The sequence below is a fragment of the Tiliqua scincoides genome, chromosome 2 (genome assembly GCF_035046505.1).
Source record: "Tiliqua scincoides isolate rTilSci1 chromosome 2, rTilSci1.hap2, whole genome shotgun sequence".
NCBI lineage: Eukaryota > Metazoa > Chordata > Lepidosauria > Squamata > Scincidae > Tiliqua > Tiliqua scincoides.
In genome coordinates, this window is record NC_089822.1 from 41,728,111 (window position 1) to 41,747,024 (window position 18,914).

The 18,914-nt window shown below is 45.7% G+C and overlaps 2 protein-coding genes across 3 annotated transcripts in view; one reads left to right on the forward strand and one right to left on the reverse strand.

Moving 5' to 3' along the window:
- The window catches only part of ARSK (arylsulfatase family member K), a 59,154-nt gene extending 53,441 nt beyond the window's left edge, over positions 1 to 5,713 (forward strand). The window contains exons 7-8 of one of the 2 annotated variants that reach the window (XM_066616142.1): positions 417 to 530; positions 4,757 to 5,713. In XM_066616142.1, the coding sequence (XP_066472239.1) occupies positions 417 to 530; positions 4,757 to 5,037 (395 nt within the window). In that variant the 3' untranslated portion in view covers positions 5,038 to 5,713. Of the gene's footprint in view, positions 1 to 416; positions 639 to 4,756 lie in introns of both variants that reach the window. The other variant, XM_066616141.1, reaches the window with a different exon arrangement.
- Positions 5,714 to 11,038: 5,325 nt separating this feature from the next.
- On the reverse strand, positions 11,039 to 12,364 carry GPR150 (G protein-coupled receptor 150). The gene is made up of 2 exons (XM_066612552.1): positions 11,590 to 12,364; positions 11,039 to 11,484 (listed from the first exon to the last, which is right to left on the reverse strand). Exons 1-2 carry the CDS (start codon positions 12,362 to 12,364, stop codon positions 11,039 to 11,041), a joined length of 1,221 nt encoding a protein of 406 aa, XP_066468649.1.
- Positions 12,365 to 18,914: the final 6,550 nt, after the last annotated feature.

The following is an 18,914-nucleotide window of genomic DNA, read 5'->3' on the forward strand; positions in this document are numbered from 1 at the left end:
CTGCCTGGGTGAGGCAGAGCCTTTTTGCAGTGTTTTGGGCTGCCTGGAAATGGAGCAAGAGGCCAGCGAAGGGCAAAGGAGGCAAAGGTGTGTGTGACTTTCAGTACCCCCACCCCCATTTGAGACAAATCTGCAGATAAAAAATCTGTGGATAAATAGGCTGCAACTGTATTAGCTACCTAGACATATTTTAACATATTTGTTAAAACACACAAAGGAGTGAATTTAACTGACTTCTGCTCCAGAGAACGGAGTACTCTGTGGATAACTACTCCTGCAAATTTTATTTACAAAGCTGTAATGGGAAAATTCTATATTATAAATGCTTTACTCACAGGTTTTAGACCAATGTTTCTCTTCTAAATCAGTCTTTTCAGTGCTTCCTATCAACTTTACTTACTGATGACTTTTTTCAGATATCGCTAGAATACCCATTCCGAAAAACTGCAGTGGATATTCATTGATGCCTTTGGTAGAAGACAAAGCAAAAGAAGCCCCATCCAGAAGACTGCGTCCTACTTGGGTTCTGAGTGAGTTCCATGGCTGCAATGTGAATTCCTCAGCCTACATGTTACGAACTGACAAATGGAAATACATAGCTTATTCAAATGGTCGTTCAGTGCCTCCTCAGCTATTTGGTATGTTTACTGCTTGATCAAATGTTTAGTCTAATTCACAGGCCTACAAAATTGAGGGTCAGAAAAGTTTTCCCAAATTTTATGGTGGTTTGATATGAATTTGGGGTGCCAATTCCAAAAATGGCATCCATTTTGCCTGATCACATCTAGTTTTGGAGATATAGTATAGTGAATGGCTCAAGCAGCTTCCTCATGAGGAAGCCATGGTGTATGCTGCCTCATGAGGAAGCTGCTTGAACCATTCACTAAAGAGGCTATGCCATGTCTCCAAAACTAGATGTGATAGGGCAAAACGGATTTTTGGAATCAGCACCCCAAATATACTCAGGAATTGGTGTAAAGGAAGCAAAATGTGTGTTGGCCTGATCTTCATGAGCAGAATGGTGCATCTGAGTGTTGCACTAGTACAGCCATATGTCTCTCACCTTACACCAACACAGGATACTTAAGATTGCATCTTACATTTAGGGGTGGCCCAGCCATGAAGTGTGCTGAACACGTTGCCTCAGGTAGTGAGTGGAGGGAAGTGGCAAGCTGGTGGGGGATGTCCTGCATCCTGTGTATTCCCATGTGCCACCTTCCCAGCCAATTGAGTGCCTTGCTGCTCCTTCCAGCTGTCCCATCCTTGTGTGCTCTCCAAGTATGTGAGAAGAAAGTAGGGAGGACTTATCTCCTCCTGTGTTGCCTCCATTGATGCTTCTTATAAAATCTCTAGCAGAGAGAACGGTGGGAGTGGAGAGGTTCAACTCCTAAGATTCTCCCTCCAAACCATTTCACAAAAAATGGCAGTGGAGCTGAAGTTGGAGAACAAAGATTCTGAGACACAAGGAGGACAAAGATTATGAGACACAAGCTAGAGAGTAGAGAGGTGATAGTGTGCTAGCAGGTGTGGGGTGGAATTTGGGGTGAATTCAGGTGGATTGGCTTGCACTACCACTATTCACTATCTTATAAAATATCTCAAAGTAGCAAGCAAACAAAAATTAGTAAAAAGCAGCAGAGCACAAAAACCACACAACAGATTTTTAAAAAGAAATTAAATTTTAAAAATCTCAAAAAACTAACAGTGATCAGAAAAACAGGAAAATAACCTTCCAAATGCCCATATAGGAGATCAGGGGACAGCAAAAATCAGCTGACTTCAAAGTGTCTTCCTCAAGGATTTTTGCCTGGCATCTAAAGACAGATAGTGTTGCAGTAGGCAGGTCTTCCTGGGAGAGGCATTTCATGAAGTTAGTTCCACTTCTGAGAAAGCTCTGTACCTCGTAGACTGAACTTCCTAGTAGGCTGAACTTCCACCAGCAGGGGCACACAGAGCAGGACCTCAGATTTTGAACAGAGAGCATAAGTGTGGGAGAAGGACATCCCATTTATAAATCCTTGAGTGAATCAGAATCATCCTTTGCAACAGTCTAAGGCTACAATCCTATCCACACTTTCCTGGGAGTACCCCCTATTGACTATAATGGGACTTACGTACTTCAGCCTAGAAAAGAGATGCCTGAGGGGGGACATGATTGAGACATACAAAATTATGCAGGGGATGGACAGAGTAGATAGGGAGATGCTCTTTACACTCTCACATAACACCAGAACCAGGGGACATCCACTAAAATTGAGTGTTCGGAGAGTTAGAACAGAAAGAGAAAATATTTCTTTACTCAGCGTGTGGTTGGTCTGTGGAACTCCTTGCCACAGGATGTGGTGATGGCATCTGGCCTGGACGCCTTTAAAAGGGGATTGGACAAGTTTCTGGAGGAAAAATCCATTACGGGGTACAAGCCATGATGTGTATGTGCAACCTCCTGATTTTAGAGATGGGCTATGTCAGAAGGCCAGATGCAAGGGAGGACACCAGGATGAGGGCTCTTGTTATCTGGTGTGCCCCTTGTTATCTGGTGTGCTCCCTGGGGCATTTGGTGGGCCGCTGAGAGATACAGGAAGCTGGACTAGATGGGCCTATGGCCTGATCCAGTGGGGCTGTTCTTATGTTCTTATGTTACTTCTAAGTAGACATGCATAGGATTGGGCTGTAACTCACTGCAGAAAAAATATGAGTGTTAACTCAAAATACAATATATGGAGCCCTGAAAGGAAGGGTGGGAATATATCCAAAGTGTACTGAGAATACTGGGGGGGACAGACAGGTAAGAGCACCTACTCTTCAGTACCTTAGGTGCCTAGCCCACAGCCCAATCCTGAGGTACCTGGGGCATTTGGTTGCAACTGCACTGAGAACAGCTCCCGCTGCATTCTGTGCTCCTCAGCCTGCCGCAGGTGGCAGCTCGGGAGAAGGGAACTTTCATCCCCTTCTCCCAGGTAAGGGAAGAAGCCCCACAATGGGGCTACTCACTAGGTAAAGGCATTCATGTAGGGTGCTGAGGCCCACATGAATGCCTTGGATTCAGTGGAGCAGAGCTCCATGGGACCCGCCTCCCTCCCTCCCCCAGCATGCCTCCCCCCTCCCCAGAATGCCTCCTCCCCACCCCCCTCCCTGGCCCCACTTATTGTGCTGTGGCTCGGTGGGTCATGAGACCGCCAAGCAGCGGAGGATGGGTGCCTGCCTGGCGCTAGCCCAGTGCCAGCCAGCACTGGGCTAGCACAGGTGCTAGCCCGGCGGTAAGCTTCGCAGACATGCCTCACAGCACGTTTGTGACAGTGTGCTCCGGCGATAAGCCAGAGCGCCGAGCTCAGGATTGGCCTCCCAGTTTCCTACGACTATAAGCCTGGATTTGTATCTGGGACTGCAGGCCTTACAAGCATACACTTAACTACAAAATTGTAGTTCCTCCTGAATTGAGTGATGGGGTTAGATGGTCTGGGAATGTTCTTGACCCAAAGACATGAAGCGCAGAAATTGTGGCATGTTGTGGTTCAAGCTTGTGTGAGACAGCTAGTGGCATTGCTAACATGGTTATGTAGGCTGTGGGTCAGTGGTTATTGAGTTTCTTGCTTTACTAAGTGAGAGTTCTGGTTTCAACTTTCATTACTTATTAAGGCTCAAATCCTATACACACTTACTTGATAGTGAGTCCCACTCAAATCAATTGGACTTACTTCTGAGTAGACATGCATAGGCCTGTGCTGTAAGTTGATCATATTTTCTTATGATTTTCATACTTTTACATTTAAAATAACTATTTAAAAATTCAGACACAAACTGTAACATAGTACTTTTATTACAACCTGCAAATATGTAGAGTAGAATTATATATAGCACTTGAGCAGTGTGGAGCAAACCAATTGTGATGAGTGTGCAACTATAAAAAAGGAACAAACTAGGATGTCAGCACCAGGATTTGATCTTGGATCTCCTGATTCCTAATGAAGTGCGTTTTACCACTTCTGAGATTACCTGCTTTGATCTAGTTTTTGTACTCTTTCTTCAATGGCTGTGCCTCTTCCTTCTTAAGCCCATGCACATTTCTGTTAAAAATCAATTATTTTAATAACATGGATGGCTATGTGTGACATTGTGAGATACAGAAAACATAGGAACTGTGGGCAGGTGTTAGACTTGAGAGATAACGCCTACCAGGAACCGGATCTGATTACCCCTTTCACAGCGCAGCACTGTAAACCATTGACCTACGCTGATGAGGCAGATGCCACAACAAGAGAGCTATTAGTCTTCTCTATAATTCTGACTAGCTAGGATTTGGTTGGAGTTAACAGGGATAAGGAAATGTGAGATGTTGTCAGCAAGCCAGGAGCGATGCTGAGGCATCCAACCTGAGTTCCCCCCCCCCAATGGCGTGTAGAGTTATACCAGTGTTGTGTTGTGATTGGTGGAGGAACTGCACAATTGCTGTGGACTAAAATTGTGTTATAGTTCCCGCACTTACAATGCAATTCTATGTATGTATACTCAGAACTAAATGTCACTGTGTTCTATGGCACTTACTCCTAGGTGTGTGCCTAGGATTGCAGCTGCTATGACCTTATAACTATTATTGTGGTGATAAAGGGCTAGTGATTGATCAAATGATACTCTTTAGCTTATGCAGGTACAAACACAGGTGTGGCCATCTTTGGGCCATAGAATCAGGCTACCTCATGTTTTTACTAAGGAAGTTTCAAATAATTCATATTATTTGTTTTTTCCTTCTTTGGTACAGATCTCTCTGCTGATCCAGATGAACTTACAAATGTAGCGACCAAGTTTCCAGCAATCACAGAATCATTGAACAAAAAGCTTCTCTCCATAGTTGACTATCCCAAAGTCTCTGCCAAGGTACAAGAATACAACAAGCAGCAGTTTATCAACTGGAAACAAAATTTAGGCCAAAACTATTCAGAAACTATAGCTAACCTCAGATGGCATCAGGACTGGAAGAAGAACCCAAAGAAGTATGAATATGCAATTGATAGGTGGATTAAAGGGGATGTGGACGTATGAAGTATCTTAAATGAGAGTGACTGCTCCTAATAACTTTCTTTTGAAGGGGGCACTGCTCATGTAATGAGCAGTGATCTCTTACTGTTACAGAGATGGGGAGTGGGCCATTGGATCCCTATCCAGTATCCCCTCCTACCTCAACATGCAAATTCATTCTGCTGGCTGTACCTACTGTTAAGCATTACATCAGTATAAACAGTAGGTAATGCTAACTCAGTTCCCACTTAACTAGAGTTTGCTAACCAAACCCTGGTTTACAATCCTGGTTAAGAGATAACCCTCTTTACTATTATCCATAGTGCTTACAATGATTAACTGTGGTAAAACCTGACGAGAAATTTATACTGGGAAGAGAACTTGTGATTCACTCCCAGTTTTTGAACCATGATTAAGAGATCACTGCTTGTTACATCTGCCCAAGCCCAAAGAGTATATTCAGCAAATAAAAACAGTATATACTTGCAATAACTCTTTTACTACAATATCACATTTGCAACCACAAATTTATCTAATTGAAAACTTAACTCTCTTAAAGTAAAATTTATCCAATTTTAATATTTTACTTTTAATATGTTATAAGCTGCCTTGGGGGCCTCTTTGGAGTAAGACAAATAGGCTATAAATGCTTTGAAAATAAAGAAATTGAATAAAGAAATAAAACAAGCACTGAACTCTAGCATAATGTCTAGTATTAAAATCTGTACTGGCACAAAGTGCTCTCAAATAAGATAATCCCAGTCTTGCTATTGGACCATTTCACTGTCAAAAATTATTATGTATCAGGATCTTCCACATAGACTACTTTCACCTCTTGCTACCTATTTATGGCTATAATATGTGCCTTACATATTTGTTTACTTTTTGCCCGACTTCTAATTCAAAATCAAAGGTGAATTATTAATGGAAACCAATGGGAAACGAAGCATGTCACACCAATAATGCAATCCTTTGTCTTCTCAGAAGTAAGCCCTATTGGGTTCAATGGTACTTACAGCCCAATCCTAAGCTTCCCAGCACCTGCTGAAGCAGCAGTGCCAAAGTGGCTACTGCTGTATCCAGCAGACACTGGGAAGCTGCTGGGAGTCTCCTCGGTGGAAGAGGATTTTTGTCCCCTTCCCCTGGGGAAAGCCCCAAGTCCCACAATGGAGCTTCTCAAGTCTGCGTCAGCTATTTTGGTGGCTTGGACTTGACAAACTCTCTCCATGGGTCCCACCCCCTTCCTACCCCGCTTCCTCCCGCCACCCTGCCCTCCAGAGGCCACACCACCTCCCAGCGGCCTCACTTAGCCCCAACAGTATCCTCCATTTGCTGGTGCTGGGCCTGGTGCCTGACTGGTACAGGCCAAGCACCAGCACTCCCTACTCGCCAGGTGCTGTGAACGTGCTTTATGGCTCATTTACCGAACCCAGTACCAGGGCTCAGCACCAGTGTTGGGTGAGTTTAGGATTAGGCCCTTAATCTCAGGCAAGTGTGTATAGAGTAGCAGCCTAAGGGCCCAATCCTATCCAATTTTCCAGCACCAGTGCAGCCGCAATGCAACCCCAAGGTAAGGGAACAAATGTTCCCATACCTTAAGGAAGCCCCTGGGACTGCCTCCCCACTACTGGATGCAGTGCATGCCCCATTGGCACAGCTGCACTGACACTCGAAAATTGGATAGGATTGCTGCAGTCCTATGCACATTTAACCTGGGAGTAAGCCCCATTGATCACAATAGGATTTACTTCTGAGTAGACATGCCTAGGCTTGGGCTGCAAGGTATGTTGTTGGACTGTTTTAATTGTGGCATCTTCAGTTTCCCATTAGCTTTGATTGATAATTCACTTTTGATTTTTAAAGGAGAGTCTTTAGTCTGCAAATGGGAAAACTGGGAACATAATTCTTCAGACCTGTTGTGTGAAAGTTCACTTTAGGACTTTGTATTGAATTATAGGTGGTTCTAAGGGATAATCTTCTAGTATAGATACATGTTTTTGGAGAGTCTGAAAATTAAATCCCTATTCCTCATTCATAAGTCAGAGTTACCATGCTTAACACAGCACACTGTGTACACACAAACTTTTGGACCAGGTATTTTGCTATAATAGTACATAGAGAACGATCTCCCAGAGAGGCTGGTTTAGAACTGTCTAAAAGCTATTCTGTGAAGCAGAATTGGTCAGTTTCTTTTTATTTTCTAAAGTTGAATTACCTTGCTGTTCATTAATATACAAGGGCTATTCTGAAACTAAGTACCACTTGGCCACTGTGTTCTGGGACCTGAAAGGAGGACAATCACCTGGGAGGCAGGAGAACAAAAGGAGAAGAACTGTGGACATGAGGCTACTTCTTCTGCATGACAGTGCAGGCACACACACAGGGTTTTCCTTGGTCTTGTTTTTTTAACAGCCAAGCTGTACTTAGTTTCAGAATAGCCTTCGTACATTAAATATTATTGGTTGACCTATGCTTGTCTATATTACAATGTATTTAAAATGTTCTCTTCATACCTGCACCTCTGCCTTTGAATAAGACATTTTTCTTGTTACAATACTCCAGAATACTATAATTGAGATAGTGATGTGTTAACACTTGTAGGCAGAAGAGCTGAATATGTATATGCACATACAGTCAGGAGAACCTGTTACATTTTAAACATAGGATTTTTAAGCCAAAAAATGAAAAATCCATGGTGATAGCATTGTGTGAATTGAGACTGAATCCTATGCATACTTTCCTGAGAGTAAACCCCACTGAAGTCCATGGAACTTACTTCTGAGTAGACAAGCAAGACAATTGTGCTCTAAGACAATTGTGCTCTAAGGCTGGTTGCATCAGCAGTTCCTTATTTCTGCTAGCTAACAGCCCAATACTGTAGCTGGCAGCTCCGCCAACTGCAGCAGTGCCAAAACAACTACCACTGCATCCAGCAGTGCTGCCAAGGCTGCCAGAGATCTCAGAGAAAGGGACCTCACCCAAGGGAAAGCACCAAGCCCTGCAATGGGGCTTCTTGTCTGTGCTGGCTATTTTACCACCACAGGCTTGAGAGACTCCATGTTGGGCCTTCTGGCCCGACATGAAGTTCAGGATCTGGAGGAGCAGAGCTCCACCTGTCCCACCCTGTTCCTCCTCCACACCACCTTCCCCCACCCTGTTCCACCCACTCCCTGCCTCCCCGAAACTACTTACTGCTGGAGCACCAGCCAGCCTTCCACAGGGCACTGAGGCTCAGCACCGACTGGTGCTGACCCAGTGCTGGCAGCCCCTCTCCAGATGCTGCAGATGTGACTTACAGCACATTTATGATACCCAGCACTGATGCTAGAGCACTGCAAAAGGTCAGGATTGTACCCTCCGGGCCCAATACTATCCAATATTCCAGTGCTGCTGCAGTTGTGCCAGTGGGGTGTACGCTGCATCGTGTGGTGGAGGGGCAGTCACTGGTATGGGAACATTTGTTTCTTTACCACGGAGCTGCACTGTGGCTACACCGGAACTGGAAAGTTGGATAGGATTGGGTCCTAAGACTGTAAACTTTTTCAAAACTGTATTAAGTTTTATCTTACTGCATTGTATCCAAGTACTAGTTTTCTTCCAGTATATGCTGTCTGAATACTTGTCCACAGATTAACACAGTATGTAATTTCAGTTTATGAATGGGAAGCATATTGTTACATTTCAGTTTCTGTAAATACCCAGAGATGTTTGTGTGCAATTCCTTTCTACCCTTAAATGTTATCTCCCAGGCAACAGTTGTCCTTTTCATTTTATTATATTAGAATTAGAGTCTTTTCCTCTAGCTCAACAAAGGCAAGGACAAAGAAGGAGTAACTCAGAAAAAATGAGATTCTGTTTGCAATCCATGGAGGGGGGAAGCGGTTCTCTCTCCTGCTCCCTCTTCACTTCCCACAATACCAACGTTCTGGAATCTGAAATGGTGGGACTTGTGCAGCTTCAAACATTTATCTTTTATTACAGAAACGAAAGAGCAACATCATTTAGATCAATGTTCCTCTTCCTAAGGATGCTGAACTATTCCTACTTGAAGCAATTCCGCCTTTCAAAGGAGCAACAGGTCTCATGGCTGGAATTAATTTAACATTAACAGAAGCTTGAATTGTAACCAGGCAAGTAGGCCTGTTTCTTTTAAACACTTTCTCTTGAAAAATAAGAGATGCAATTTGTAACAATAGAATCTGAAAATAAAATACCATCCATGTACCACTGAATGAAATATTTACGCCATTAACAGCCTTTGTACAGCTCCAGATACATTTACATGGTACATTTACATAAATACTATATGTATACATATTTACATATATAAATACATTCTGTATTTATTATTATTAACAGTATTTATATACCGCTTTTCAACTAAAAGTTCACAAAGCGGTTTACAGAGAAAAATCAAATAACTAATGGCTCCCTGTCCCCAAAGGGCTCACAATCTAAAAAGATGCAAAAAGAACACCAGCAGACAGCCACTAAAACAGACACTGCTGGGGTGTATTTACATAATACAGTAAATTCCATTGCAAGAGATATCTCAAAGTTGCAACCTATTCTCCTGTAGTGAAAATGTGGATGTTCCCATTTACTTTGAACACAAGTAATAAAGAAAACATTTGGGAAATACAGAGATAGAAATATTTGCTAGCATGACCACTGCCAACCTAAACACATTTCTTTGTCAATAAGGCTTTCAGCCCCAAGCAACTGCTTAAAGTAAAAACTAGATCTGAAATAGTCATTGACTTAACTGGCCTTCTTTAATTTGGAAAAAGTTGTGTGATTTTACTGTAGACTTCCATTGGATCAAGTCTCACTAAAGCTCAGTCTCACACAGCCTGTAGTTTGCAGGGGTGTAGTGAATGGGGAAGGTAGGCGGAGCTCCAGTTCTTCTAGAGTAGGGCTTAGCTAAGAAGGAGGCAAATGGACACATTTGCCTGGGACACCTGTTAAGATCTAGGGCCCCAATCCTATCCAATTTTCCAGTGCCAGTGCAGCTGTGCCAATGCCCCATGCACTGCATCCTGTGGTGGGGAGGCAGTCCCAGAGGCCTCCTTAACATAAGGGAACATTTGTTCCCTTACATTGGGGTTGCATTGCAGCTGCACCAGCGCTTGAAAATTGGATAGGTTTGGGCCCTAGGAGGCCACAATCTTTTCCAAGAGGTATTAGGTAGCTCATGTTACATAAAAGCTAAAAATGTATGCAGATTTTCCTGGTAATAACTTGTGTTGAACACACCTGAACGCTTATGAGTAAGCATTCATATGCTACCACTCTGATATATTTTATATTTATCTGGTATTTTTAAATTCCATTTTTCAACTTTTATACCCTTATTTGAAACTACTGCAACCCACTCAGAATTTGGCATGAAATGAGCTCATCTTTAAAAGAAGTATTACAACTTTCAAAAGAGAAGTAAACAACAGTATGCTGGAAAAAAAATTGAATGCATTTGTACAGTCTTTTTGGGGTGGGTGTATGGAGAGCAGCTAGTGTCATGAGGAGCTCCTACACTTCAGAATGTACCATTAAGCCACTGGTTTTCTGCGCCTGGGCTATGCGCAGTTTGAGCAAGCACAAAGTGCCTGTTTCTCACTAAGAAGCAACCACCAGTTCTAGCCAGGCGCCTTAGGGTGCACTAGAAGGTCTTTCAGATCAGGATGCATTAATAGGTGACTTGCTTGACCTCAGCACCTGTTGTTTTCCAAACCAAGTACCAAGTAGGTGCCATAGGAGGCAGAGGTCCTAGGATCCATTTGGGTTCACATAGCTACTTGTATCCTCCTGGCATGTTGTCCAAGACCGGCATTTGAGCCCAATCCTCTGCATGTTAACTCAGAAGTAAGTTCCATTAGTCAGGACTGCAGCTTCAGAGCCTAATCTTATGCATATCTACTCAGAAGTAAGCCCCATTACAGTCAATTATAGTCAATGGGGCTTACTCCCAGGAAAGTGTGGACGGGGCTGTAGCTTTTGTTTGCATCTGCTGCGGTCTCTTCGCCCCTTACAAGCCGCTCTCGCAGGCCTGGCGCTCTCCCTGCTGGGCGGTGAGGGAGGCGGAGGGCGCTCTCGCTTGGCAGGGGCAGAACCAGAGTCCAGCGCGGTCGGTGAGGGCTTGTGGCGGCGGCGGCGGGCGGTGCCGGTGGGGAGCCCGCCGTCGAGGGTGTCCGTCCGGGCAGCGGCAGAGGCTCTGCTGGAGACGGCGCGCCCAGGGCCGCTGGCTGTGGAACAGGAGGCACACGTAGGGGTTGAGCGCGCCGTTGGTGGCCGCCAGGAGGCTGCCCAGGCTGGCGCGGGCTTCCCGGGCGGCGGCGCTGCTGCTCTCCGGGGAGGCGAAGGCGGCGCCGAGCTCCAGCACGAAGCGCGGGAAGCCGCAGAGCGCGAAGAGCGCGGCCAGCGCCAGGGTCAGCTGCAGCGCCCGGGCGCGCGCGCGGGGCAGGCAGCGGGGCGCGGGCGGCGAGGGCAGGGCGCACGTGGCCGCGGGCAGGAGGCGCAGCAGGAGCGGTGGGGCCGGAGCGGGGCTGTTGCTGCCGCCGCCGGGCAGCTCGGCCCGGTAGAGGCGGGCGCTGCCCCCCGCCCCGTCCTCCTCTTTGGCGCGGGAGGCGCTCAGGGCGCTGAGGAGGCGGCCGCAAGTCCCGCCCAGGAGGCAGGCGGGCGCCACGAAGCCCACCACGGCCCCGTACACGGCGAAGACCTGGCCGTGCCAGCGGGGCCGCTGCGGGAAGACGCTGAGGCAGCCGCCGCCCTGGTGCGGCGGGGCCCGCGTGTGCACGAAGGCCTGGGGCAGAGCGAGCAGCAACGCCAGTAGCCAGCCCATCGCGGCCAGGGCGCCCCGGGCGGGCAGGAGGGAGGGCTGCGGCTGCGGCGGGCCGCTCGCCACGTGGCTGCGCTCCAGCGCGATCAGCACCAGCATGTGCGCCGGCGCCAGCACCCCGGAGCCCTGCAGGAAGCGGAGCAGGCGACAGGCGGCGTCCCCCGCCGGCCACTCCGCGTCCCCCCGCTCCGCCTCGGCGGCCGGAGGGAGCTGGGAGAGCAGCAGCAGCCCGCACCCGTAGAGGTCGGCGACGGCCAGGTGGGTCAGGAGGAAGTCCATCTTCCGCCGCCGCCCGAAGCGCCCCGCGCAGCAGCACCACCCGCCGCAGCGCAGCCGGTGCAAGAGCAGCCCGTTGCCGACCAGCGCCAGCAACAGGATCGCGGCCGCGGAGACGGTCCGCCCGGGCGTCGCCGACGGGGACGGGAAGGAGAGGTTCACGTTCCAGCCGGGATGCGGGGCGCTGGAGAGGTTGGGTCCAAGGGCAGCGTAGTCCGGGTTGAACACATCCTCGTCCATGGCTCGCTCTCCCTCAGGGAAAGAGGCGAGCCCCCAACTTTGGTTCTCCAGGAGAAACGGCGAGGATCGGGCGCGCCTTTCCTCGGCATATATAGGGCTCTGGCTGTCACCTGGCACTTACCGTGGGTGGGCGCACCGCGCTGCAGCCATCGCGTCTGCCCACCCCGCTCCCATCTCCCCCTCCTCTCCAATTCAGTCGCAACAGTTGTCTTTCACACCCACCGGAGCAAAGCCAGGGGCTCCGCATCATATTCGTCACAGTCATCAGTGGGGGGGGGGGCATCTTGCATGCATGCCAGCCAGCACCATCCAGCAGATCAGACTTTTCTCCAGCTGAGCTCCCACCAGCTGTACTGCTTGCCCCAAACTGAATCATATACCTGGTGTGTGAGAAACCTGTTGCAAGGAAAGCAAACTTAGGGCCAGTTTTCCAGTGCTGGTGCAGCTGCAGCTGTGCCAATGGGGTGCATACTGCATCCTGTGGTGGGGAGGCAGTCACAAAGGCCTCCTCAAGGTATGGGAACATTTGTGCCTTTACCTCAGGGCTGCATTGCGGCTGCACCAGTGCTGGAAAGTTGGGTAGGATTGGGCACATAATGGCTGCAGTCTTAATTTATTAAAACCAGTCAGGTTTACAATTGACATCACTTGAAACTGGATTGCATAGTCTTTCTAACCTTAACAGAACTAAGGTTGCAAGCTGACCAAGAAACCCAAACTATTCTTCTGCCTTTATCAGATGCTTCATCTACAAACACCAGCAGGTGAAACTTTTCACAGTACTGTGTAGAGATAAACATTATCAGTTATTAATATCAACATATCAAGCAGTTGTTAAAAGTGCAACTACAGTAATGGACAGTTTTTGAAAGTTGGCAACCCTAGATCCAAACGTCCTCCAAGGGTGCAATCCTAAACATCACTTGGGCTGACACAAGTCCCTTGTGCCAACCCCAATAGTGTTGCAAAAGAAAGTAAGTACTTTCTGGAGAGATAGGCCAGCACACAAATATGCGTAGGCCTCCCTGTGCCAATGTAGGCACAGGACGAAGGGTGAGTTGCATAGGCTGAGCCAATGAAGGGGCCTGGGGGCATTGTGAGGAGGAGGCTTGAAGGAGGTGTTTTGGGGCAGGGGAGGGTGGACGGCAGGTGTTTTCAGGATGGGTAGGTGGGGAGCAGGAGGCAGGGCCAGGATCCGGCGGTTATGGCAGATCCTGATCCCGGGCAGCAGAGTGTGACTCTGAGCTGCTCAGATCTGTGTCACCTTGTCAGATGGCGCAGATCTGAGTAGTCCCATTCGGGCTGCTGTAGCACAACATGGGGTAAGAGGTAAGGCTTCCTCTTGCCTTGGGCTGCGCTGCTTTTGGTCCTGAACTTGTGCTGGCTACAGTGTAGGCCTTCTGGCCTGCCTGCTTCCAGAGCAAGTTAGGATTGCACCCTAACTCTGAAAGGTACCCTTTTTGCACCCACAGCTTCAGGGTGATTAAGAGAGTGTGACAGGATCGTTGTGTCCTGGACAACTGTGTCACGATCAAATGCATCCCGGTATTTGACACTTGCATCCCTTCTTTTTGTGTTCCAGACATTTTTGTCCCAATACATGTATATTTCTATTAGGTATATTTTTTAATTTTTAAAATGCAAAGGTAGGGTTATGGTTTGGTAGGTTTTGTTGTTAAGGCTAGGATAAGAGATGATATATAACATGGGGTTTTTGCCCATTTATAGTTTGTTGCCCAATTATAGTGGGTTGCAAATTACTGGGATGCAAAAAAAAAAAAAAAAACAAAAAACCCAGATGCAAATATTTAGGGACACCAATGACTGGTGCACATTTTACCAGGACACAACTGTGCAGGATGCAAATATCCTAGTACATTGGTTCGCAAACTGAATCAGGACCCACTGGTGGGTCACAACCCAATTTCAGGTTGGTTGCAAAGCCCCGAGCAGAGCCTCCAATGAAAACACTGGTGGTGGAAAGATCAGACAATTAGGGCGCAATCCTAACCAACTTTCCAGCACTGACCTAGCCACAATGTGGGCCCAAGGTAAGGTAACAAACATGCCCTTACCTTGAGGAGGCCCCCTTGACTGCCTCCCCACTGCAGGATGCAGTGCACACCACATTGTCACAGCTATGTCAGTGCTGGAAAGTTGGTTAAATTGCACCCTTAGTTACCTCAAGCCTTGAAGCTATTCATAAATCAGATAGCTGCTAATTGTCCTGCAAAGAGCTCAGCTCCTGAAGTTTGAAAGCTTGTATAAATATAAGGAGATGGAATGTTTGAACATCTTTTTCCTGGTTATTATTATTTGTAAATAAAAATATTTCTTTCTAGATCTCTTTTTTTAAAGTCTCATAAACTTAGGTGGGTCCGAATAGAGTGTCATTTTAAAAAGCAGGTCCCGGTGCTAAAGAGTTTGGGAACCACTGCCCTAGTATCATAAGAGATGGAAATCCATAGATGGAGACCCAAAAGTTAAACAATCAAATGGAGACCCTAAGCAACCAGAATCTTTTACTTTTAGCCTCCATACTTCCTACTCTGTTCCTGTTGTGTTTCTATTGCTTCTAACCCAGTGTGGTGGGAGAATAGTTCTAATATGTGATTACTCGGTTTTTTAAAAACATGAACTTTCTGGCTAACAGATTTATTATGGCATAATGATTCATTGATATGAGCACACTTCATAAGACAATATGGATAACATTTCATGGAGCTGAAGTGTTATTATGGTTCTAGTAGTCCACAATAGCTTATGCTGCAAAACCTGTTAAGATTCAAAGTGCCGCAGTGTTTCGTACAACAAATTCCCATCTGCAGTTCTATACATAATTACCTGTGAATAATCTCCACTGAATGCAGTGAGAGTTACTTTTCAGAAAATGTGCATAGGACTGTGCTGTAACAATATTGTCTTCCTGCCTTTTTTTTTATAAACAGAGAAATCTAAAGATACCTTTTTTTAAAAAAAGAGGTGACTAGCTTCTGGTGTGTGACCCAATCATATACCTCACCATGGCAGTCTTTAGGGCCTTTATGGGATCAGAAAATATTGAGTAGTTCATTTATTTCAAAATGTGAAGTAACATTATTTTACTTAACATGAATTATAAATCATGAATTAACATGATTTTACTTTAAAGCTGGAAGCATAGAAATGCTGTGATCGACTGTCATCACATTCCATTAAATGAAAAGAAAGTGTTAAAAGAATTGGAACTGGAGATTATTATTATGGCACTTTGTATTAATAATTGCTAAACTTGGGGCATGCTGAATTTGTGTGCAAGCCTTGTCCATCTGAAATTGACCCATCACTTCTGTTGTCTGTAACACAAGTTTGAGGTACACATTGAGCTGTGATTTACAATGATCCATTTTTCCATACAGAACTTTCATTTCTTTTTTTAAACTTTTTTATTTTATTAAAAGCAAATAAAAAAATTAAAAAGTAAAGATATTGCAAATTGTGTAGCAAATGCAGAAATCTCGAACTACATTTCTTTGTTCTACTACAAAATCATACAAAATATTAGCTATCAAATCTTAAAACAGTCTACTAATTAAAAAGTACATTTTCAAAAGAAAAATGAGAAAAATATAAAAATCTCCTATTTACTTATCAAATCCATAGGTTATTTGGCCATTTTCCCCTCAATGCGCAGGAAGTCCATGAATGGTTTCCAATTATCCATAAAAGTTTTTACTGACTTATCTTTAAGAAGAATTGTAAGTTTATCAATTTCTGCCAAATCTAGTAACTTTAACCACCATTCTTACAGTGCAGGTATCTCTGGAACTTTCCAGTATTTGGCATACAATATTCTTGTAGCCTGAACTTTCAAAGGATTGCCACAGAAAGAAGAAAGGTTAGCTGTAGATTAGTACTGCATCATTAACTCACTTGTATTTGCTGGGGGCTGGGGATAAGAATAGGCCCTCAGTTTGGCTGTACTTGTATGAGGCGACTAAACAGCCACCGGGTAGATGGGACTCCTTAGCCTGGGAAGGCAGCTCATCTGAGAGAAGGAAAACTCTGATCCCAAACCTCCACTGCCTTGTGGCTACATCCAGTTATGGAAAAGGCTTCAGGAGTCAACCTCAAGGCAAAATCCAGAGCTGGAGTCCCTGAGGTAGTTCATGGCTGAACACAGTCACGTTCTGGCAACTCCTGCGACGCCGCTGGAACCAACCGTATTGGCCTCTGCCTTTCCATTGGACCATTTCAGCGATGTGGAGAGGGGGGATTTGCTGCATGGGAAACAGTCTATCCTCCATATCTACTTCACCCAGGCTTCGCGCACTGGAGAAGACACTCTGGGGACACACTGGAGAACCACCATTCAGAGCGCGATACCATAATCTTCCGAGACTATGAAGCCAACATTTGCATCCAAAATAATACATTTTTCTCCTACTCTGATCCCTTTTAGTGTAGTTTCCACCAGATGGCCCTTCTCTATAAGTACGCCCCCATCAAATGGAAAGCAAAGTGAGTCAGAATGGTAAAAAACATGTTCCAACTACAAAAGGAAAAATCTTAATGAAGACTTGTATTTAGAAGTTTAGGTGATCTTTCTTGTTTAAATTTTTAAAATGGTACTTCTGTTATTAATTTTTCCTATTATATTTCTTACTTTTTGCTGATTTATTATTGTTATTAATTACTCATCACTCGCAATCTGCAAAAGCCAGCACCATGGACACTTCTCTACGCAGATGACGTTCTTCTCGCAGCCAACAACCAGGTGAACCTTAAGCAGCAAGTACAAACTTGGAGCAGCTGTCTTGCATTGTTTGACCTTTGCCTCAAGAAGACAGAGTACATGATGACGGACCCCAGTGAACTCGGGACAATCCACGTAAGAAGCATCGACCTGCCACATGCTGAGATGTTCCGATACCTCGGCTTGATGATCGCAACTGACGGTAGCCTGAGTCACAAGACCACTGCGCAAGTAAACGCAGCCTGGACAAAGAGATGCACGATGACCACTGTCCTTTGCGACACGATCAGTGACCATCTCAAGTCAAAAATCTACTGGATTGTCATCCAGCCAATCACATTCTATGGAGCTGAATGCTGGCCGGTGACAAGAGAAGCCGAACGTCGCCTCGGTGTCATGGAGACAAAGATGCTGTGTTGGATCAGTGGCAACACTCATTTTGACCATGTCCGCAATGATGACATCCGGCACTGGTATGGCGTCACTCCAATCGCCAACAAGTTGAGAGAAGCCCAGCTTCAATGGTACGGCCACAAGCTATATGCTGACAGCGATATGCTAGTACAGAAGGGCCTTCAGTTGGAGGTCAATCGCAAACGACTGAAGGGCCAACTGAAGCTGTGCTGGCTTGACATACTGCATGGCGACATGAAAATCACCTGCCTACACCCGGACCAAGCCTGTGATAGATGGCAACTCCATAAATGGCAACTCCAATCCAAAAAAGCAGACCCCGTCACCACACAGGACAAATGCTAAAGAAGATTAATTACTCTTTTTCTTAAACTGTTATTAATCATGTAATTCTGAAATTCAGGATTGCTTGCAAGTTATCACTTTGAGACTGGGCTGTAAGTCAGAAGTTTTCAAATGAGAGGATGTTCGTGCAAGAAAAAAATTAAGAAATCTAGAGCCCTTCCAAGAATACCTTGCACAAGATCTTTCATAACATCAATCATGTTCTCCAATGAAAAACAGTTAATCCCTGTACATAATTGGGAACTCAATCCCATACATGTCTACTCAGAAGCCCCATTATAGTCAATGGAGCTTACTGCAGGTAAATGTGGATAGGATTGCAGTCCGAATTGCTAAACATAATAGGATACCATGGGGAACTGTACTGTGTGGGATACTACAGATACCCTATTCCACAAACACTTTTGCAGCATTAAAGCATGAGAAGAGCCCTCCTGGTTCAGGTCAAAGGCCCAGCATCCTGTTTCCTGTAATGGCCACTACTTGCTTCTGAGTAGCCTACAAGATGAAGGCATAGCATTCTTCCACTGTTTCATAGCATTCTTCCACTGTTGCTGCCGTGCAAGTAGAGTGGCAAGCAGAGGCATACTACCTCAAAGTAGGATATAGCTGTAATGAATAGTAGCAGATAACAGACTTGCCCATTAATTTGTTTACTCCACTTTTAAAGCTGCCAGTTTAGTGGGCATCGCCACATCTTGTGGCAGTGAATTCCACAGATTAATTATACTAACACTTGTGAGTTGTGTCCAGTGTTTATGAAACTTCTTTGATGGCAGAATTCCTACTGTGAGTGTAACCCCTCCCGCCAGTCATATACTGTATAGGTGTCTCTTGCTCTCCTCCCTTCATGGCACTAGCACTGTTAATGAGGAGGTCACTGTCTCTTCTCTTTTTCCCACAAGCTCTCTCTCACCCCCAGTGGCCTGTTCATATCTGTGCTGAGTTCCTCCCCACCCTGAGTGCACCAGCACAGTATTCACAAACAGAACAGCATTGCAGATAATGTCTCACTGTTGTCTTTAACATTGGTGTCCCTCCTTTTAGGCCAGGCAC

Coding starts and splice junctions, on each gene's coding strand:
- GPR150 (XM_066612552.1), bottom strand. CDS start 12,364: ATGGACGAGGATGTGTTCAACCCGGACTACGCTGCCCTTGGACCCAAC. Junction 11,485..11,589: donor GGGGGGCAGCGCCCGCCTCT/ACCGGGCCGAGC, acceptor CCTCGCCGCCCG/CGCCCCGCTGCCTGCCCCGC.